Source organism: Perca fluviatilis, chromosome 3, assembly GCF_010015445.1.
Source record: "Perca fluviatilis chromosome 3, GENO_Pfluv_1.0, whole genome shotgun sequence".
In the NCBI taxonomy this organism is placed as follows: Eukaryota; Metazoa; Chordata; class Actinopteri; order Perciformes; family Percidae; genus Perca; species Perca fluviatilis.
The window spans coordinates 5,913,233-5,937,381 of NC_053114.1; the positions used below are offsets into that span (position 1 = coordinate 5,913,233).

At 41.9% G+C, this 24,149-nt stretch overlaps 1 protein-coding gene across 7 annotated transcripts in view; it reads left to right on the forward strand.

Moving 5' to 3' along the window:
* The first annotated feature begins 4,323 nt into the window (after positions 1-4,323).
* The window catches only part of ano1a (anoctamin 1, calcium activated chloride channel a), a 103,865-nt gene continuing 84,039 nt past the window's right edge, over positions 4,324-24,149 (forward strand). For 5 of the 7 annotated variants that reach the window (XM_039795080.1, XM_039795083.1, XM_039795082.1 and 2 more), the window contains exons 1-2: positions 5,523-5,991; positions 21,445-21,599. In XM_039795080.1, the coding sequence (XP_039651014.1) occupies positions 5,922-5,991; positions 21,445-21,599 (225 nt within the window). In that variant the 5' untranslated portion in view covers positions 5,523-5,921. Of the gene's footprint in view, positions 4,444-5,522; positions 5,992-21,444; positions 21,600-24,149 lie in introns of those variants that run through there. The other 2 variants (XM_039795081.1, XM_039795087.1) reach the window with 2 other exon arrangements.

The following is a 24,149-nucleotide window of genomic DNA, read 5'->3' on the forward strand; positions in this document are numbered from 1 at the left end:
TGCGTATGTATACATGTGTATGTATATATTTGTATTCATGTATTTCTCCGAATGATTTGTATATGCAACCAGAAGATGTTTGCTAAATAAATTTGTGGTGTCTTGTAATCCCATGTGGGATGGGCCAAATGTTTGTCATGACACAGAAATAAAATTAAACTAACTAACTGACTATAAGCAGCAGAAGTAGCATACTGCGACTCCCACACAGCTTTGCCAGATGTAAGATAATTATCTTATTTTTACGATAATTATGCCCTCTGTTTGAGCAATAATGCCAAAAGTGCCTTAATGTATGATAATGCATGCATGCATCTGGCACACCAGTGGAGGATGTAGCCGCCACAGACAGCGACCCAGAGGTGGAGCTTGAACTTTCTCTGTAAGGTATGCTGTGTTCATGTTGAGTTGTTTTGAATGTTCCTGGAAGTTAACTTTTTTTCATGCAGAATATAAATGTAAATGTATTGTAATATTGGGCTATTAGAAAAATTGTGTGACCTTTGGACTTATGGATACTAGTCTGCATCAACGACGAATGTGTGTTACCGGTCTCGAACTCCGCTCGCTTCTGGAAACAACCACAAACTTCGATCTAGCAAGCTACACGCTGAAAATGGCAAGTTTTAAAGAAAATTTGGATGGTGCAACAAGACAGGCCTGTTTTTCTTTTTTTTCGGGGAATGATTGTAAAGATTTACAAAGAATATGTTTACGGCATTTCCTCTCAAACCGGGACGTTTTGGGACCGATTGGTGGGGATAGCTGTAGACGAAGTACACACGGCGATACACCGGAAAGAGCAAATTAGGTTTAACCACGTATCCAGCTCATTTAAACAGCTCACTGTAGCGACTTCTTTCCAACCTCCATAAGGCGCCGAGAGGCTGAGTCGGGGAACAACCCCCTGTACGACGCGCCGTTTGAATATTTCAGATCCACTTTCAAGAATTTATTGTTCATTTAAAAGTCGGAAAAAACATTAATAAACTAAATCCAGTTGCCTGAAAAATACTGCAAAAAGGTAAACGTAGATGTGGAGAAACTTGCGGTCGACAGAAAATGCAAAAACACAAGCTCACCCCCTCTCTAGCCTCCGCCATGCAGGTGTCCAGGTGTATAAATAGACTGATTATTGTGAGACCAACCCCCATGACGTCCTACGTTATGTAATCGGTGAAAACTATAAACCATAAACAAACATAATATACATGGCTCCTATACTTAATTTACTATATTGTGTGAACACTTAACTTCATTTTATTTTGTATGTGGAGTTTTCTTTTGCGCGTTGCAAATGTTCCACCAAAACACGTTCCGTCCTGAGACTGTTTTGCAGAGCCACCGTCTTTGCGTGCGGAGCGACTGTGATTGGTTTAAAGAAATCCAAACAACCCAGAGTGTTTTTATCTCCTATCCCTGAATGTATGTGTAGAGGAGCCAGACCTTACTCCACAGCGCTGGAGTCTACACAGGTCTGGCAATGCGAGACTAAATGGCTCTGTTTACACGTACATGGTTATTTTGAAAAACGGAGACATTTCCCTTCGTTTATGCCCTTCGTTTACACGCAAACAGAGAATTCCGCCTCTGAAAACTAGTCTTTCTAAAAACTCTGGCCAGAGTGGAGATTTTTTAACCCTCCTGTTATCCTCAAATTTACTAACATCTGTTATCCTTGGGGTCAATTTGACCCCAGGATTTTAAACCTCCAGAAAATGTTGGTAATTAAAAACTTTTACCAAATGTTTATGTTGATAGCCTAAACTGGCAGCTAGAAAATGTTGACAGCACCCCCCCCCCCCTTCCACACACACACACACACACACACACACATCCAGAATACCTATTACGTGACTATTGAAACATATGAAAATCACTACAAAATCTCCTAGATTCAACTTAAATTGAAAAGAAATCCAACCAGACCTTCATCCACAGTCACGTGGGGGCCTGGATTGTAGAGAAAGGGTAATCGCTGCACCCACTTGTCCCATACATCCCTTATTGCTGCCAATTTGTCACAAAAACATTGAATGTTTTCAGAGACAAAGTGGCTGGAAATATTGCCCTTCCAGTTTTAGCATTCCACAGGCTTGCTGTTGCTTCACTTTTTGACTTGTATACTCCTGTATACTCCTGCCAAAATGAGCAACCCAATGTAGGCATGGAGGCCTGTCACATCCACATCTTTCCAACTGTCAACATACACATGATTTCCCTCTAAATTTGTCATCTCAAGTATATCTTTTTCAACTGATGGTGTCATGTAACAACATGGTTGACAGCATATCTGGGGGGGCCTGGAATCATTTTTATCACATTAGCAGCACTAAGTCTACCCTGTCGTTCAAGTGGGGAGAGGGACCATAATAATTTTCTGTTTTTGGGTAAGGTAATGTGTCTGCTGGTGGTTGAGAGACAACAGAAGGGTCAACCCCAAGAGTCTCATTTTCTTCAGAGGAGGATGCCTCATAATCAGGGCCCTCCTCAACATTCTCCTCTGTGTCACTTTCAGTGTCAAAGAGCTGTAACAAAACTTTGCCGACAGAAAACCGTTTCTTGCAGGCCATTGTCAAATGAAAGAGAGAGCACATCGCGCACCAAGATAAATGGTTTAGAAGGCCGCGGTGCCTGCGTGTGAGCTTTTATATGTTCGCCCCTCCCCTGTGTATCATGTGATACAAACCATCCCTGCGAGAACCATAGACTGTATATTATTAATATTAACAGTCTATGGCGAGAACCATATTTTTCCTCCCTCAGAGTGCGGGAACAATATTTTTCCTCCCTCACAGAGGATGGGTGCGTGTGTGGGGTGGGGGTAGGGGAATTGAAGATTGTGAAATTGCAACAACCTGCATGAGAAAGTGACCTCAATATCAACCAAAACAATCTCAGCAAATTTGTGTAAAATGTTCATATTTTCTATGTTTTTTACAGCTAAAACAGCCTGGGGTCAAATTGACCCCAAGGAACACCGATGCGTACAAAATGCATACAGGACATTGAAAATATATCATCATGTTAATTTTATGTGTAACCAGTTGTCCCCATTAAATTAGGAAAAGTCATTCAATATGAAGCAAAAAAAAATGATGTCAAGCACTTTTTTAGAGATGTTAAACATTGAATGGGGTCAAATTGACCCCAAGGATAACAGGAGGGTTAAATCTACGTTCGCACGTTTGCGTGTGAACTGAGACAAACGGAGGTTTAGGCAGCCGAGGAAGTGAGGAAGAGAAGAGAGAGGAAGTCATTTGTTGCTGCTGTTGCTTTTTTGGAGATTCTGATTGGCTAATGTGGGCTTGAGCTTCTCGTTACACCGCCACCTACAGGTATGGCATGCTCTTGACGGCATTGACGGCATATGTACACGGGTGCGTGTAAACTAACACTTTTCTGAAAACTGACAGCTGTGCACGATGTTATTTTTGAAAACGTAGAGGTTGAAATGTCCGTTTATGAAAATAGCCGTCCACGTGTAAACGTGGCATATATGGACACATACCCCCTTCCATGCAGCATGTCAGCTTGCTTTAAAAACAAACAAACAGATGTGGGTAGATTTGAAGGCATGTCAACAGATCAAAATGTGTTTTGTTAAATGACATATTTACTCCTATTTGTTCTCGTGGCTATGACTTGCATACAATAATTGTCCTCTTATGTATATGATCATTTTAAGCCTCTGGTCTAATAGTTTAACATTTCCCATTAGGCAACGCTGCCACATTCTGTCCTCAGAATGTATAATGAATGTTGTAGGAAAACACACCAGGAGGGAGCCTTATTGTTGTTTGATGGGTTTGCTCAGGCAGATTCTGCTCTGCCATGTACTGAATGCCACATGCTTGCTGGCAAAAAAATAAAATAAAATAATAAAAAAAATCCCACATTTGAACTTTCTCTGTTCTATACAAATCTTGCTTTGATGTAAATTATGTTACTTTAGACCACAATTCCTTTCTTCAGAGTGAGCTCTCAGATGGGGGAATGTCAACACTTCCTGGCAGTCTCCTGCAAGTCCACACATGCCTGCATTGGAATGTCTGTCTCACCTGAGGCGACTCCATGTAGGCTGGGCTGAAATCATGCTGCCTGGGCCCACTGACATAACATAAAGATAAGAAATAACGGCAGCTGTTAGATCTCCTACCAAAATAACACTGGATTGTACAGGATGTATGTCTAGGTTTGTTTTATGGCTCTTGGCCAATCAGCAGTGCCATGACTTTCCATTGTGACGTTACATAATCCACCAATAACTTCATGTTCTCCCACAGCTGCTGCTGCTGTGTGGGAGGAGAGTTACCTGGGGAGTCCAGAAGCACTTCCTCCTCCGTGTCCTCTATGCTACCTGGCCAATACCTGCACTCATTCCTGTTTCCTGTCATTCCTACTTTCTAATCAGACGGATTTGTCTTTAACTCTGGAGAAAAGGTAAATAGAATTCATGTCATATTTACGCTCCTTTTGAATTAGTCCGAAACCTGCTTTCATTCATTTGCTTTGCCTGAAAATAGTTTTCACAGTTCACACAACTTATTTATATTTTTTTTTGCTGCACTTCAACTCCTACTAACACAGTAACTGGACAGCGTTTTTTTGACTCCGGTATGAAAATGAAGAGGGGAAAAGATTTGGGATTGTGCTTTTCGCGCTGATTGAGCGCGTCCTCGCGAACGACAGCGTGCAGGCGGAAAGCGTGTGTAACAGATGGGCTAGTTGTGCAGATAAACGGAAAAGAAACCACTTACTGGAGAAAACAGTTCATTTTTGTTGTTGTTTGGCACAACAACAACAACAACAACAACAACAACAACAACAACAAAAAGCGACAAAAAGGGGACTGTTTTGAGACATGTAATAGAACGTGACTGCAACTATTTTGGCCATTTGTGGATATTCTCCATGGAAACGGTTCACTAAAGCAGCTTAATTCAGAGAAATTCCTTCATATTGATCAATACGTGTTGCTGAAGTCGTTCAAATGATATTCCAACAGCTATCATGGTGTCCTATAGTGTGTATATATATAGACTCGGCTGTGATATGTGATGTTTTACGCGAGACCACTCCGGCATTCGCTCGTGCGCTCTGATCAGCTCGCGCATACCGGAGGATCCCGGCGCGAGTGGGCGGCACCAGATGGCGCAGTGATGCTCGAGAACAATGCTGCATTCAAATCCCATAGGGAATAATAAACACTTAAACGCATCACAGTTCAAGCAGCTGCTTTAAGAGCGTGTTCCCCATAATAATCTTTTTGGAAAATTGTAATCTTGATCATGAAAATGAATCAGGATCCACTGCACAACCCTGGTAGGAATAACTAGTGAAAAGCTGTGGTTAAAAGTTTCCAATGTATGTATTCCAAACGGATTAGTTGTGGCCAGGGAAGGCGGGGATATACCTTCTGTTCCTGTTTTCCTACGGAAACCGAACGCAACATCCTTCTAGCCCGTTTTGGCACGATCTTCGCTCAGCTTCCCTGCGCGTTCCCACTCTGCTGTGTGTGTGAGTGGATCATGTCATTAAGACAGACAGCGTCCTCACACACGGACCAGAGGTTTTAGCTTTGAACAGTCTCACTCGGACTCCTAATGTCGTTTAGGCAGACCTGAAATATATCTTCTGTAATCATCTCATAGAGATAAATAGCCTGTACTCAAATAAATAAATAGAACCAATCGCTTCATTTGGACAAATAGTTTTTAGTTTTTTTTGTTGCCAAATTCGATAGGGAACAGTTTGACAGTAGTCTATCAGCTTGTCCAGAAGAATGAATAAGTGGTAGCTCTCCATCCACTGTTTCCATGCAACAGCGCGTGTGGCTGTGAAGCACGCGGAGGGATCGATGCTGTAAGCAGAGAGCGACGGCACAGTAGAGCTGGACCCGGAGCGCCTTTTTAGACCCGATGGAGGGACACGATGTTGGAAATGAGCTGGCTCGGAGCGTAAACCATCCTGATAGTGCCGAAGAGCCCGGTAAGAGCGCCTTATTTCCACTTTTCCAAATTTGGCAAGAAACGCAGGGATGTGATGAGGATCTGTGCGCGCTGGCTGAGACGTAGCGAGGAAATAAATCTGTGCACATGCACTCAGTTTGATGATGTCCTTAAATTCCCTCTGGTTGGTTTAAGGGGGACTGTTGCTGCTGATAACGCACATGTGCGCACTGACGGTACCAGATGTTTGTATGGAGGGAGCCCTCACATCATAACACCTGCAGGTCTTTACATTAAGATGCTGATTTGACTAAAAGACATGATGGTCATTTTTAACATGCATGCTGGCAGGGGTTAAAGTGGGATCTGGCTTCTAGGAGATGGGTCAAGATGGATAAGCACATAAGAAGCTGGGTCCAGACTAGTTTAATGACAGCCAGACAGATTATTTTAAGAGGATGGAGGAATGAAGGGGTGCCGTCAATCCAGGAGTGGGCTTGTGAGATGGCTAGGGTGGCGGCGTTTGAAAAGATGTCATATAAACGGTTTGCAAGGCTGAATGTCTACATTAGGAAATGGGAAAATTCCTTAAACTTTTTGGAGGGCTCCTAAGAAGCTGTGTACCGTGGAAAGGCGTATGCTGTGCTTATTGTTTTATCACACATAAATATGTCTATTTGGTCTACAGTTGTCTATTTTGTTACGAGTTTATTGTATTGTCTTGAATATTTTTAATATTTTATCTTGTCTTTACTTTTTGTCTGAGGAAGTGTAACTGGGTGGACAGCCGAGGCCTACTGCATATGTGTTGATGACGAGTGGGGGGGTTCAGGAAGGGAGGGGATGTGTTGGTGTTGTAAATTGTATGTTTTGTTTACAGTAAAGAAGAAAAATAATAAACTGTTAAACTTGTACTATTACAAAAAAAAAAAGTTGGATCTGGCATGTGAGGGAACCCTAAATTCCGAGGGGTGGGGAAGACTTTAATGTCCACTACAATACTAAAAGAAAACTCACTTTTTAAAGCTAGCTCCTTCTTTGAAAACAGTGGTGAAAACAGCAGGAGCAATTGCCAGGAGCTGAGTTTTCATTAAATCAAAATTATGGCTGGTGTGTTAACTGCATGTCAAAATAATCAGAGCACACAAGGCCAAATTGCCTCCTAAGTTACTGTATAACCGGCTGCTGACAAGCATTTAAAAGACTTTTGTTTTTTAAAGTGGAGTCCGACGCCGTCACTCCACATAAAACGGCTGTCACTCCAGCTAACTTCACAGAGAACAATGAGAGCAAAATGGCATCATCGATCTGTTTTTAACTGAGTATTCTCTATCTGGCTCAGCTAAAAACATAAAAACTCAGAATCTGACAGCACCGCGCTGCTTAGCATGAATAAGGGAAACACTGGACAAACAAAGCACAGGCCATGTAACTGTTGCAGTTGTTTTTCTTGTGCAAACAGTCTGTTTTGGCTTACTTGAAGGCTTTCGCTTCATCCAATACTCTGGAGCTCTAAAAGGCAACCCAGCCACTGGTACCGACTGTAAGGCAGCATGGAAGCCATTAAATGCCGCAAATACCGTATATTGAGCTGTGGTCTTATGCACAGTGGCCAGCTTTATCAAAGAGACAGGACTCAACCTAGGAGGTTGGTCTGGATGAAACTATTTCCGCTTGGCTGTATAACCGGTCGAGTTGGGTACCATTCCTACAGATACAGATAGCTTAATTTATCCCAGGACAATTACGTTTCTACAGTCCACCGAAACATGTATACACATTCATGCTGCCAGTCATCAATGACCGAGGGAGCACAATAAAAAGGCGTATAGGACCGTGTGAGATCCACAAGTATACAACAAGAAAACTATTTGAAACAGGAACTGAATAAAGACGATAAAGTACGATAAAGAGAAACGAAATAAAATACTAAAAATCGATAAAATGCCGAGTGTATACGGACGGTATCTACCGGACCAAATGGTAACGTGGATTTCAGTGCCTCATTCCGATGTCACTTACATGATGTCTCTGGTGCTCCGAAACAGAATCATGACACCAGTTAACACTACACTTGGCAGCAGGAAACGTTAGTTAAAACTTTTTGTTACCTGGGGATACCAAATATTACAATCTGCTGTGTGAGAGTGAATGCCGATTTAAAATGTCCTCTAAATGTCCTCTAAACTGCAGTCCTTGCCACTGCATTTATTTAGCGCTTTTCTAGTCTTAAAGGTCCCATGGCATGAAGATTTCACTTTATGAGGTTTTTTAACATTAATATGAGTTCCCCCAGCGTCTAGAAATGGTGATAGGTGTAAACCGAGCCCTGGGTATCCTGCTCTGCCTTTGAAAAAATGAAAGCTCAGATGGGCCGATCTGGAATCTTGCTCTTTATGAGGTCATAAGGGGAAAGGTTACCTCCCCTTTCTTTGCCCGCCCAGAGAATTTTGCCCACCCATGAGAGAGAGACATCATGGCTTTCAAACGAGCAAAGTGAGAGTTGGTCAAGGCCACATCCCCACTCTCTACCTTGCCCCCTCCTTAATAGCTACAGTCACAGAAATGGCACATACTAAGGAAAGCTCATTGTGGGACTGGCTCTAGTGGCTGTAATTCTGCACCAAGGCTGAATTTCGGGAAAGAGACTTCAGGTATTAGGGGACCACTAAGGTCTATATAAAAGCATCCAAAGATTACCATGTCATGGGACCTTTTAACCACTACTCAAAGTGCTTTTTACATAGTACAGGCAACATTCACCATTCATCATTCACACACCTCTTAAAGATGAACTGAACTGAAATAATCTGCATTGATAATGTGTTGGTTATGGCAAATAAAAATGAATTACACTAAACATTTTAATTAAAAAAAATCAATATAGCTTTTTTTAAGCAACACTAAAATTACGTTTGTTAGTATTAGAACACTGACAATTTCGATGACGTCACTGGCATGGTAGGACCTGCGAAGGTATATAGGCTACAGTGCAGCATACACATGAAAATGAGTAATTTTAATGGCATAGGTTACGCATTTGAGCCTGTGAGGGACAGGCCTGCAGTGTCTGACTACCACCACATGGAGGACGATCAGTTTCAGGCTCCACCTGCAGTACAGGATCGTGTGGGGGGAAGTGACTGGTGTGTGTGTGGGCGCTGCCGGAGCATGGACACTGCAACTGAATCCATCTGTGATTGGACGAATTCATCCAATGGGATCGCTTGTTAAGTTACCTGCACGCAAAATGTTAAAACCAAAATAAATAAAGTTTGAAAAAGAAAAAAAAGTTCGCTGCACGTAGGAGAGTCACCCCAGGTTGACCATAGATGCACGGAGGATTCACGAGTTTTGCCGTTTACGTTAGGCTAGTGTAGAGTTGGCAGATTTTTTCCTTGTGGTCGTTGATGGATATTACACAAATGGATACTGCACAGATACCTTTTTACTATGGAAGTAGCGGCTTTTTCTGCGAGTTGAACTCCCTCTGCATCATCGATGTGCCCTGAGGCGGTGAACACCAGCTAGCATCAGGGTGAGTAGAAAGGGACTGGAGTCTGTTTACAGACCTGCTGTGGTTTAGTTAGCAGCTAGTAACGCATTATTATTGATCTGTGATATCGTCGGAGTCAGGATTTATTCATACAGTCTATGGTCGGAGTGCTAGCTTGTGGAGTTTGACATAAGTGTTTTCAACGTGTTTAGCTGCTAGCCCTTTCCCTAGGTTGGAGCGTGTGGTATCTAGCTTGGTTTTGTGACTCAATTTCAATGAATGGCCAGTGTGTCAGTCTCAGTTTTGTTGAACGCTATTATTTGTGTGTGTAAGTGAATATGTACGTGTTTTGTGTATGTGACAGCAACGTTACATCCAGCCCTTTGCCTAGTAGACTTGCTAGCATGCTGGATAACAGCTAAACATCCCTCTCTGTCCTCTGCCTGATGGGAGCGTTTCAGCGCCCTGTCTCTGCGGCAGATAGCATCGCTGGTGTTGGTACTTTCCGCTGGTCTATCGGTCGGCCCTGTACTGTAGCCTGAAAAGTTGATCTTTGAGGGTATGGCCTCAGGTTTCAGTCTGTTGGACTTAACCCTCACCAGTGACCCTGTTGTATCAAAAGTACAGCTCTCTAAATAGTCTGTCGCTAAAAAATGGTCGCTACAGACTCTAAATCCAGGGGCCGTCGGAGGGCTAGCCAGTTTTAAGGCAGCTAGCTATGAGTTGAGGACTGGTTTCCTTGTCAAAGGTAGCCTGTGGAAATGTATCATAACCCCAGCTGCCTTAGCCCTATACAACTCATTACTGCAGCCAGAGGTAATACAGTATGAACCCCCCTAAACCTGTTGGTTGCCGTTTCCTCAGCCATGTCCGTTAGCCTCTGACTGTTTACATTCCATGGCTGCTTACCATGCCAGTGACGTAGCAGGTTGTGGAATTCCAACATGGCGGCGCCCATGTAACAACAACAACACTTTCAATTTACCATTTTACCCCTTTTAACAAATTCAGCCATTTTAATCATTGTACCAACGAGAAGAAATAAAATACATCTGTTATATCACCTTTACTCAAATTCCAGTTCAGTTCATCTTTAAGGCTGTTTGTAGCCACCGACATGTGAAGCTGTCTATTGCAGCTGAACCACACAGCACTGGTGGGGTTGTGTGTTTTAACCCATTAACTGCAAACTACCTCACAAGCAACATTTTCCAGGTTTTCTGGAGCTTGAAGTACATACAGTCCTCAACCGATTATGACTCAAACATTTACAAACACTGACTGTATTTGGGCCCATTAACTAAATTGCTCTAATTTACATTATTGACATACCATGTGGTTTAAGACAGACTTTTTACCTGTCAGTGGTTTAGGGTAAGTTCATTACAAAGTAATCTAAGTGATGGATTATCTATTTGCAGCAAATTTCCAATATTGATATTGATTAGGGAAAAAATCATAATCACAGTTATGTGGGTCAATATTGAAATCATGATTATTTAATACGATTACTAGTTGACTTTTGGAAAGATGTCGCATTAATGAATTTAAAAATAACGGTGAAAACCGTTTGAAAACAAACTGTGAAATTTCTCTTAATACTTTTCCGGTTTGAACCTTTTTTTCATTCAGAACACAAGACAAAACAAGAGTTTACATGCAAAATTTAATGTGCAAAAAAAAATTTGCAATACGAGTAAATTACTTTACTATTTACTCTGTTTTTTACTATCTTCACTCGGCTGTTTTTAGTCAGTGTGTGTGTGTTTTTATGTTGGTCTTTTGTGCTTTTCGGTAAAATGTATTTTGCTACAGCTACTTTGCAGCAGTACTCTTTGCTTCTGTCATTAAATTCTCTCTCCAGTGTGCCACAAATATTACACCTGCTTTCCAGACATTAATGACCGAAAATTTCTTATGATGCATCCATCCATTTCAGCAGTTATTTGTGTACAGTTCAACTCCATTTTCCCATATTTTGCAGTCCTATGGAGGAACATCTAAATCCAAACACATATTTATTTGTGAAAAAGGTTAACAAACTCTAAATCGACCCAAATGTCTGAACAGGCAAAAGCAGCCTGCCACAGGCAAGGGGTATTAAACATGATTTAACATCATCTTACGAAAAGACTGACGTGTTTGGGCAGTACTAATACAGTATACGTACAGTTTATAGTATGCACAGTAGTGATCAGGCAGTGGAGCTGTGGTATTGAAGTCCCGCCCATACACCTGCCCAGCCAATCGCAAGTCAATCCCAGCTTTCAATCATGATGTTTTTATAGCTTAAAACTAATAAAAACCAAACTTATCAGAAAAATTAACAAGTGAACAAACATCAGCGTGATCATGACTACCTAAAATGACAAAAAAACATATTTGGGGAAGATGTATTTGCGGTGTACTTTGATTTTTTTTTTAGTTTGGCTCATGTCCCATCCATTAACATGGAGGGGGCAGGGTTTATGACCTATACTGCAGCCAGCCACCAGGGGGCGATCCAGATGTTTTGGCTTCACTTAAACATACTATGCATCTGCCCCTGGTAGGGACTTGAGGTCGAAGCGATTCCAGTTCCCAATACCCAACAGTGATGCGGCAGTTCAACGCTTTCGACAATGTTTCGGGAAAAATTTTCGGGACTCATACCGCGGGACTCCCGCGGCAATACCGTGACCGCGGTACGGGAGTTAATTTCACTATTGGTAATGTGATAGAGACAGAATAGAGCATAGAAATCAACGGGAGTGGGCGGGAGCGGGACGGAGAAATGTGTGTTTTGAGTGTGAGAAGATCTCCGTTAGGAATTACATAATGAAATCGCCTAGGCCTGCAGGTAATGCATGTATAGTGTAGCCTAAATTTCTGAGGCAACCTCAGTGATTTGACCGCGATTAACCAAACACACACACACACACACACAATATCAACTGGCTAGCTCCAGACAGCGACGGACAACGTTTCTTTTTCTTTCTCTCTTTTCCGCCGGGTGGCGCACGAGCCTGCTCGCAATGTGAAGTGTGTGTCCGCGACAGAGTCCGCTACAGAGTCCGCTACAGAGTCTGATAACTTTAGACAACATAGGGAAAGAAACGGCAGTGGGACGGGATTCGGGTGTCTTTCTCTCGGGATTTTGCAGGACATGATTTTTTTTTGGGTGGGGGGCAGTCACGTGATCTGACGAGAGTATTTTTGTGGACTCTGGGTGGGATGGGAGCGACAATTGATTCCCGTGTCACCCTCTATCCTGAAGTCAGGTGTCATCACTTTCGTCTAATCGATATTGAGAGACAGGTTGTTTTCCTGACACCAGAGTGCCATCCGATTCACCAAGCCTATATATGCTGTCTCATGTGAGAGAATCCAGGATCCAGTTACAAATGAAGGTTTTTACGCTCAGGGGGCCCACTTCCATGCCAGCTTCTGGGGAATGATTGAGTTGAATGCTGAACAGATTTGATGTGCCTCTCAGAGCACTTCATTGTGAATGATGTAAGTGCTAAAGATTAACATTGATGGGTCATTGAGGCAGGACCCAATTGACTTCATGGGCACTGGGATGATGGTGGTGGTCTTCAAGGCAAGACAAGGCAATTTTATTTATATAGCACATTTCAGCAACAGGGCAATTCAAAGTGCTTTACATAAAACATTACAGAGAAATTAAAAACAAATAAAATATATGTATTTTTAAACAGAAAAAAATACGAGAATAAAATTCACAGTAAAGAAAGGCAACATCAAAAAGAAAGGTCTTCAGCCTTGATTTAAAAGAACTGAGAGTTGCGGCAGACCTGCAGCTTTCTGGGAGGTTGTTCCAGATATGTGGAGCATAAAAACTGAACGCTGCTTCCCCCTGTTTAGTTCTGTCATCATGTGTGCTGTATGTCATGCATGTATAGCACATCTGACAATAAAGCTGACTTGACTTGACTTTAGAAATGTATTTTGGCCCTAAACCATTTAGTGATTTATAAACCAGCAGAAGTTTATATTTATTTGTTTAGGACAATGCACATTAATGAACATTTCTGTAAGTGCACCAGTGTTAGCCAGTCAGCTAATTTTCAACTGTAGTCCTAGTTGCCTAGCATGGGGTACTTTGAAATTAATTCTTTGAGGCACAGGAAGCCAGTGTAAAGACTTCAGAACTGGAGTGATGTGATCCACTTTCTTGGTTTTAGTGAGGACTTAAGCAGCAGCGTTCTGAATCAGCTGCAACTGTCTGATTGATTTTTTTTTTTTAGGTAGACCTGTGAGGACACCGTAACAATAGTCAAGTCTACTGAAGATAAAAGTATTTTCCAAATCCTGCTGAGACATGAGTCCTTTAACCCTTGATATATTCTTAAGGTGGTAATAGGCTGATTTTGTTATTGTCTTAACGTGGCTGATGAAATTCAGGTCTGAGTCCATGACTACACCAAGATTTCTGGCTTTTTCTGTTGTTTTTAACATTGCCGTTTGAAGCTGAGCACTGACTTTCAATCATTCCTCTTTTGCTCCAAAAACAATCACCTCAGTTTTTTCTTCATTTAATTTGAGAAAGTTCTGCCACATCCAGTCGTTAATTTGTTCAATGCACTTAGTCAGTTTTTGTATTGGACTATAGTCCCCAGGCGTTAAGGTTATGTAAATGTATGTGTCGTCTGCATAACTATGGTAATTTATCTTGTTGTTTTCCATAATCTGAGCGTTTAGATTGTTAAACAGAAGAGGCCCCAGAACGGAGTCTTGGGGAACTCCACACGTCATATTTGTATTATCAGATGCACAATTACACAAAATGACACAAAATAGTCCCTATTCTTTAAATAGGATTCAAACCAATTTACAGTGCCTTGCGAAAGTATTCGGCCCCCTTGAACGTTTCGACCTTTTGCCACATTTCAGGCCTCAAACATAAAGATATAAATCTGTAATTTTTGTGAAGAATCAACAACAAGTGGGTCCCAATTATGAAGTGGAACGAAATTCATTGGCTATTTCAAACTTTTTTAACAAATAAAAAACTGAAAAAGTGGGCGTGCAAAATTATTCAGCCCCTTTACTTTCAGTGCAGCAAACTCTCCAGAAGTTCAGTGAGGATCTCTGAATGATCCAATGTTGACCTAAATGACTAATGATGATAAATAGAATCCAGCTGTGTGTAATCAAGTCTCCGTATAAATGCACCTGCTCTGTGATAGTCTCAGAGGTCCGTGTAAAGCGCAGAGCATCATGAAGAACAAGGAACACACCAGGCAGGTCCAGATACTGTTGTGGAGAAGTTTAAAGCCGGATTTGGATACAAAAAGATTTCGCAAGCTTTAAAAACCCCAAGGAGCACTGTGCAAGCGATAATATTGAAATGGAAGGAGTATCGGACCACTACAAATCTACGAAGACCCGGGCCGTCCCTCTAAACTTTCAGCTCATACAATGAGAAGACTGATCAGAGATGCAGCCAAGAGGCCCATGATCACTCTGGATGAACTGCAGAGATCTACAGCTGAGGCGGGAGACTCTGTCCATAGGACAACAATCAGTCGTATACTGCACAAATCTGGCCTTTATGGAAGAGTGGCAAGAAGAAAGCCATTTCTTAAAGATATCCATAAAAAGTGTCGTTTTAAAGTTTGCCAAAGCCACCTGGGAGACACACCAAACATGTGGAAGAAGGTGCTCTGGTCAGATGAAACCAAAATCGAACTTTTGGCAACAATGCATAACGTTATGTTTGGCGTAAAAGCAACACAGCTCATCACCCCCTGAACACACCATCCCCAATGTCAAACATGGTGGTGGCAGCATCATGGTTTGGGCCTGCTTTTCTTCAGCAGGGACAGGGAAGATGGTTAAAATTGATGGGAAGATGGATGGAGCCAAATACAGGACCATTCTGGAAGAAAACCTGATGGAGTCTGCAAAAGACCTGAGACTCGGACGGAGATTTGTCTTCCAACAAGACAATGATCCCGAAACATAAAAGAAAATCTACAATGGAATGGTTCACAAATAAACATATCCAGGTGTTAGAATGGCCAAGTCAAAGTCCAGACCTGAATCCAATCGAGAATCTGTGGAAAGAACTGAAAAATGCTGTTCACAAACGCTCTCCATCCAACCTCACTGAGCTCGAGCTGTTTTGCAAGGAGGAATGGGCAAAAATGTCAGTCTCTCGATGTGCAAAACTGATAGAGACATACCCCAAGCGACTTACAGCTGTAATCGCAGCAAAAGGTGGCGCTACAAAGTATTAACTTAAGGGGGCTGAATAATTTTGCACGCCCAATATTTCAGTTTTTTATTTGTTTAAAAGGTTTGAAATATCCAATAAATTTCGTTCCACTTCATGATTGTGTCCCACTTGTTGTTGATTCTTCACAAAAAATTACAGTTTTATATCTTTATGTTTGAGGCCTGAAATGTGGCAAAAGGTCGAAAAGTTCAAGGGGGCCGAATACTTTCGCAAGGCACTGTAGTACTAAGCCAGAAAGGCCAACCCAGTTTTTCAATCGGTCTAGTAATATGTCATGGTCGACCGTGTCAAATGCAGAACTGAGATCAAGTAATACTAAGACTGAAGTTTTGCCACTATCTGTGTTTAAGTGAATGTCATTAAAGACTTTAACAAGAGTCCAAAGGGACGACTGGCTGGCTCAGGGACATATTAAAGATGTTTTTGCAAGACTTCTTGGTTTCAGTGAAGACAAAATCAGGAGTGCTTTTTATTTGCTTAACAAATGGAATGACGTGTGCATGAAATGTGCTTGAACAGAAATGTTATAATAAGATACATATCCCAACCCCAGGTTAATCAGTTCATTGAGAGCTGATGTGTCAGTGACATGACGTCACTGTGGAGGTGTGATGGGTTTATGCACCTTAATAGCTCATTTGCACACTCCCTGAGCACACATCCAGCACATTGGGTGCGGTATTTCTGATCTAAGGGCTACCATGTCCCCATATTCAAAGGCAACATCAGCAGCACATGGACCTCAGTAGACATCGGTGGCTTCTGGTTAGCATATATTGTGATGTTTTTGGAGTTAGTGACATCATGTGCTGCATACTCCTAAGTTACATGTTTGTGGGTGACGGCTTCCTTGAACACATTCCAGCCCAGTCTGGACAGTAAAAACAGTCTTGTGAGGCTAAGGTAGCTCCAACTGGCCACATTCTGATCTGCTTCGTCGTTAGTTTAACCTGTTTAACAACTGGTCCATAAACAAAAAAATGTCATGGTGGGGGCAGGGTGCAGCCTTAATTGAGTCACAGATTTTTGCCAGGCTCAGAGTTTTCACCCTTCTGTTGCAAAATTGACATGCTGATAAAATGTCAGAAAAACAGATTTGTGTGATTGAAATATGGCCACGATCAAGAAGCTGTGGGGATTAGCTGTTTGAAGTTCACTGATGGTGAAGAACTCATAGTGCATCTTCAGTGTTCATGCTGGGAGGGATGTAACTGCCACCAGTGGCGTTTTAGTATGTAAAAACAAATTAGATGGGGCACACTAAAAATGTTCAGACGTATACATAAGGAAAAAAATTTTGAGACCTGTCTCAGGAGCAAACTCTCGCGAGATCTGGTGACACAGATAAGCTAACGTCAACTAACATTTGTGAACATGGTATCAAAAAACTAATTTTGTAATGCTAAATATGTCTTTTAGCCATGTGAATTTCTAATGTTAGCAAAATAAATTAATAAATTATACAAATGTTACTTTTCATCCATCCACACAACGTTCACTACACTTTCAAATGAGGCCATGCCATCTTGCTATATTTAGTTATAATCTTTTTTTCCATGTAAGGAGGTAAGTTGTGGTGGTGGAGGGGTCAAACAAACACAGGATTTACCCAGGGGACCAGGGTTCATGTCCTGTCTGAAAATAAACAATTTTTTTTTTTTTTTACTTTACAGAACAAACGGTGCTACGTCACATTCTGCACCACATGCGTAACCGAAAGTGCAGTATATGTCTGAAGTCTGATTTGAACCCAAACCATGATATTTTTCTAAACTTACCTGGTGCCCAAACCCTAACCAAGTAGTTTTTGTGCCTAAACCTAACCAAACTGGGACCATTTCACAACGTCAACGACGTGTTTTAAACCTCTACTGCTAAGTTCGCTGGTTTAGATATGAGCTTGTATTTCCTGCCACCGCTAGGGGCGCTAACTTATGAAATGCTCCTGTGGTTGGTGTTAGAGGGGTAGGAATAAACGACCGATATCGTTGTATGGTTTGGAAGACTTGTATCTGTATGGAAAGAGGTTAGTCCGTATGGCTGCAATAGTTCAGTCCGCGATGTTCTCATGAAGCCATTTCTGGGTGAATATCTGATAAATGACAATATTTAATAATACTTAACTCTTAAACATTGACAACATCAAGTAATGCAATGAGAGTTGTGTCTTGCAGCGTGTACAATCAGTTATCCATTGACACTGATACTCATAACAAACACCCATGAGAGGCACATTAAACTGTTATCTTTGATTAATGATATCCGTTAGAGTTGATAGAACATTTTGTGCTTATTAGACTGTGGCACACTGTAGGAGAAGGTAGGAATATAGACTCGGAAAATTTACTTTTTCTTTTGATCTTATTGCTTTATTACACACTGAGGAAGGCCCTCTTGTTGGAATGTCTGTGCCATTTGTGCTCCCTAAGGAGAAAAACTAACTACTGCCTCATAAATCATTTGTGAGATAATTCTTAGCCTCAGCTGCGTTTCTACAGTAATGACATCACATGACAACTGGATCACTGTACAAAAAGAAGATGATCATTTTAGGGATATTACACAGGAACAGCTTGTATTATAACCCAACAGTTGAGCAAGCAAGGCGTCTATCAGTATCTATGGTGACAGCTGGTTCCTGTTTGTGTTTGAGAGGCAAGTGCATCCAGAAGTTTATCGGTTTCATCATCCCAAATTTAACTTATGTCCATGTTGGTCATAAAATGCCCCGTGGATATAATATGTTTTACTAAAATATAAAACATGCAGACACAACGAGAGAGGAGGTCACTTTTCTGATCTTTAGGTTTTCATGAAAGCGGAACTTTGGCCGGACTACACGCGCATTCAAGCCGAGCAGGTTTGGTGGGACACCGTGGCTGAAGTAGGCTCCTCTGTTTGATGTTTCTGTTTCCCCTGCAAATTCAGCGCATCTAATGACAGAACTATAGTGTTCACCAGGCAATGATTTAATAATTGGAAAACTGCATTGGAGAAAGAAAAGGGATCAGCAAGGTGAAGCTCTGCTCCTGGCGGGAGGATGAGCCACTACTGTCCGGCACCGAGCACTCAACCTCCTGCAGAAGCTCCGACTGCAGGTCGAAGGTGCAGCGAAGCAGATCTGGGTCCATCTTCGGTGGGCTGCTGAGCCATCTGATATCGTGGCATCGGTATTAAATTGAGACATTTTCATAACCGGTTAAAAACGTCTCGTACTGGTGGTAAATAGCAGTCCACTTCCGTGTTTTTGTACGGTTGGTTTACACCTGATATGATCAGTAGGCCTATGGCTGTACACATTAACTGCACTGAGACAAACTTTTCAAGTGGACTTAGATCACGGATCATGTTCACACTAATCACACTAGGGGTCAAGTGTACTCTGATCAGGGCCCAAGTCCCTGATGTAAAGCCCCCTTACTGCAATATAGCCTATGCCATTACATTTTTATATTTTGAATTGTCACCTGTATTATAAATAAGATGTTTCCACCATAAATTGGTGCATACAAATGTATCAGAATGCAGGAAATGAAGTGTTTGACGCTAATAAAAATCCTGGTTGAGGACCACCAGAACCCCCACTTAATAAGTCTCACCAAACGCACGTTATAAACCATGAAAAATCATACAGAAACTCTAGTTTTTGATGCCCAACCATTATCTCTTACTGCCTCCCCCCCCATTCAAATCAGTCCAGAACCCGGACTGATTGCGAGGCTACAGGAAAATGTCATTCAAATACACTAAGTAAGTAAAGTCATTTAAATGAGAACAGAAGAACAGCCCTGCTTTAAGAAAATAACAGCTGTATCTCAGGCTGTCTTTGATGGCTTCATAAAATATTAGCTATAGGGCCCTATTTTAATGATCTGAAATGCAAGTATGAAACGCAAAACGCAAGTAGCTTTGTGGGCGGATCTCGGGCGCTGTTGCTATTATAACGGCGGGATAAATGAGTCTTGCGCCCGACTGTATATCTAAAATGGGTTGGTCTCAAGTAGCTAGGTGTGGTTTGGGCGTAACATGAAAATAACCAATCAGAGCATCATCTCACATTCCCTTTTAAGAGCAGGCGCGCTTGTTCCATGGCGGATTGCTATTATGATGGCGGATTTGCCTGGCGCATGCCAGCGGGAGCTGTGGGTCTCCAAACGCACCACCTGCACCTGTTGTGCCCCTTCCTCCTCCAACTCCATCTCCGTCCACCCGCTCCATCAAGAGCACATCGCGCATTGCCACTCCCGGACCCTCAAGTGTCCAATCCCACCGTAGTTCAACATCACATCTCCTTAAGTCCTCTAATATTTCCTCATTTATGTCATCAACACATCCATGATTCATGGAAATGTTGTGTAAAACACAACAAGCCACAAAGAATGCTGCAACTTTTTGAGGACTGTACTGTAAAGTGCCTCCTGACCTATCCAAACACCTGAAGCGCATTTTTCAGTAATATTTTTCCCTTGTAATTATGTATGGTTTGCAAAAATGGGAACTGCTGCATCCGTGTAGATGAGGGAAGCAAGGTGTATGCGCGTTGTGTGCACGCTACATTATGGCTAAGCATTCGCCCCTAAAATAGCATCTGAATAACGCGCTACTGACTTTAGACCAGGTTTTTCCTGGTCAGTGGCGGAATTGTTTTCTGAAACTGCAAAATAGCATCAGGGAACATTTGCGCCTGAACACACCTCCTCTTTTCGCTGAACCACCCCCGGGAGCGCAAATTCATTCCCTAATTTACCGACGTGCGTCTGTGGAGGGAAAGGTCTGCTGTGCGTCAGGTGCAAAATAGAAATGATACATGCGTCGGTGTACAAAGTCAATTGCGCTGGGTGCAAGATAGGGCCCATAGTGTGCTGTTGTGTATACTATCTGTGCAGAGGTGTGTCAGTGTGCATCTGCTGTGGCAGGAAGCTTTGGGCAGGAGTGAGACAGCCTCTTATTATCTCCAGTGTGAAATAATAAATATTGAAGTTAATCTGTAGTTTGACAGCAGTGCTCGAGAGTTCTGCTTCACTTGCACAATGTCACTGAAAGAGCCGCTACAAACAAAAAGTCTTCTAGATTGGGTTTGTGTCTCTCTGGGTTTATGGGGTCCTCTTTCAGTCTGGGGGTCTTGTTATGTAGAAGGGGCTGGGAGGTTTTACCTGTCGGTCCCAGGTACTTATTGTCTCATAATCTTTGCATGACACAGGCAGACTTTGCAGGAATTTTTTTTTATCTTCACCGGGACAGCCATTCAAAAGTACAATAAAGAAAAAATCTAAAAAACAGGATTCATATAAGGCAGTGTGGAAATTGGGCTTTAAATGTAGCATGGGCAGTGCTATCTTTAACATAATAACTTGTATTTCTAATTAGAGCTGCAAAGATAAATCGATAAGTTGTCAACTATTAAATTAATCGCAACTATTTTGATAATCAAATCATTGGTTTAAGTCATTTTTAATGGAATAAAGTAAAAAATCTCTGATCCCAGGTTCTTTAATGTGAATATTTTCTAGTTTCTTCTCTCCTCTGTGACACTAAACTGAACCTCTTTGAGTTGTGGACAACACAAGACATTTGAGGACGTCATTTTGGGCTTTGGGAAACCGCTGATCGACATTTTTCACCATTTTCTGACATGTTATAGACCAAACAACTAATCCATCAATCCAGAAAATAATCAGTTTTTCAACAATGAAAATAATTGTTAGTTGCAGCACTATTTCTAATGCAAACCCATGTCTCTGTTCCTTTCCCAGGTTCTTCTTCCCTAGCCTGTGAGCACTATGGCAGCCCGCAGCAGGAGGTGACTGCCACGATGAGGAGGAACGACAATTACCTGCCAGTCCCTGGCGAAGAGAAGAGCCTGGATGTGGACTTTGTCAACACCAAGGACACGAGCGACGAGTCCATAGTAAGACACTACATCCATGTTATCATTCCAGTGCTACTGGGTTTCCGTGTAGAGCGACGGCTGAGGGCAGTGACTGCTGACCAGTAAAATGTTTTACCACGAGAAAAGCTAAACAAGGCAAAAAGAAAAAGTGAAATATTATTAAAATATCGAAGCCAAGACTATATGGATGGATAGGGGCCTGCTGTCGGCCACTCTGACAGTCAGGACAGGCACATTTATGCCCCTTTGAGAGAGTTTCTGTGTGGGTACCTGTGTTGTAGACGTGCTAGCATCTCTCCTACGAGCCACTCAGCTGCTGTGCGTTTGTAAGTCTCAGTACAAAAACGTAGCTCAGCTGTTTATCGCGGTTAAGTTAATGTAACTGTCTTATAAGCCGTACATATCTAGTGAAGCTCTGCCACTGAGTAGAAATAGATCTCTTGTTCATGTAAAACATGACTGGCTTCTACGTTATGAGGCTTAATTAGAACTAAAACTGTCCAAATGCTTCAGAGTTGCAGTTCTGAGAATAAGATACAGCGTTTTTTGTGTCCTTATACGGCTTAGGCGCAGCACCTAAGCGTTTTTGGGCCCCGCCTAAGCATATGAACGTAAAAACAATGTGGAAAGCATCTGGACAACCTCCTGTTGGGTGCTGGAGGGAGCATCCATTGGTTGTCGACAATGTTCACATGATTTAACTTCACTACCAAGACATCAAACTTAAGATAATATCATATGATTGATTTTGTGGGAACATCAAGACGGGTAAAAGACTGCCTGGGACTGAGTTTTATGAAATTTGTCTGCAACCATGGATTCGTTTGCACGATGACGTAACTGGAATGCAAATGAGCATATGACGTCATTAACACCTAAGTGCTTCAAAAACCCAGGGAAAACCCTGCATACAGTTTATTACATGTAGCTTCTTATAGTATTAGCAGTCCATGAATGTTCTATATATACTTGGGTCCTGTGTGTAGAAAAGTAGGTGATGATGCTCCTATCATGAGAAATAAATGAATTTCCCTGCTTGGACTGGTAGTCTTGTAAGAAGTAGTTAGGATCCAAGGGGTGCTGTTAAGGCACATTTTAATTTAAACCTAGTGTCAGTGAGGGAAAAGTATTCATTAAAATTTTGTTGATACATACATGTTATAAACCATGAAAAATCATACAGAAACTCTAGTTTTTGATGCCCAACCATTATCTCTTACTGCCTCCCCCCCCATTCAAATCAGTCCAGAACCCGGACTGATTGCGAGGCTACAGGAAAATGTCATTCAAATACACTAAATAAGTAAAGTCATTTAAATGAGAACAGAAGAACAGCCCTGCTTTAAGAAAATAACAGCTGTATCTCAGGCTGTCTTTGATGGCTTCATAAAATATTATCTATAGGGCCCTATTTTAATGATCTGAAATGCAAGTATGAAACGCAAAACGCAAGTAGCTTTGTGGGCGGATCTTGGGCGCTGTTGCTATTATAACGACGAGTCCATAGTAAGACACTACATCCATGTTATCATTCCAGTGCTACTGGGTTTCCGTGTAGAGCGACGGCTGAGGGCAGTGACTGCTGACCAGTAAAATGTTTTACCACGAGAAAAGCTAAACAAGGCAAAAAGAAAAAGTGAAATATTATTAAAATATCGAAGCCAAGACTATATGGATGGATAGGGGCCTGCTGTCGGCCACTCTGACAGTCAGGACAGGCACATTTATGCCCCTTTGAGAGAGTTTCTGTGTGGGTACCTGTGTTGTAGACGTGCTAGCATCTCTCCTACGAGCCACTCAGCTGCTGTGCGTTTGTAAGTCTCAGTACAAAAACGTAGCTCAGCTGTTTATCGCGGTTAAGTTAATGTAACTGTCTTATAAGCCGTACATATCTAGTAAAGCTCTGCCACTGAGGAGAAATAGATCTCTTGTTCATGTAAAACAGCATGATTTGACTCTACGTTATGAGGCTTAATTAGAACTAAAACTGTCCAAATGCTTCAGAGTTGCAGTTCTGAGAATAAGATACAGCGTTTTTGTGTCCTTATACGGCTTAGGCGCAGCACCTAAGCGTTTTGGGCCCCGCCTAAGCATATGAACGTAAAAACAATGTGGAAAGCATCTGGACAACCTCCTGTTTGGTGCTGGAGGGAGCATCCATTGGTTGTCGACAATGTTCACATGATTTAACTTCACTACCAAGACATCAAACTTAAGATAATATCATATGATTGATTTTGTGGGAACATCAAGACGGGTAAAAGACTGCCTGGGACTGAGTTTTATGAAATTTGTCTGCAACCATGGATTCGTTTGCGCGATGACGTAACTGGAATGCAAATGAGCATATGACGTCATTAGCACCAAAGTGCTTCAAAAACCCAGGGAAAACCCTGCATACAGTTTATTACATGTAGCTTCTTATAGTATTAGCAGTCCATGAATGTTCTATATATACTTGGGTCCTGTGTGTAGAAAAGTAGGTGATGATGCTCCTATCATGAGAAATAAATGAATTTACCTGCTTGGACTGGTAGTCTTGTAAGAAGTAGTTAGGATCCAAGGGGT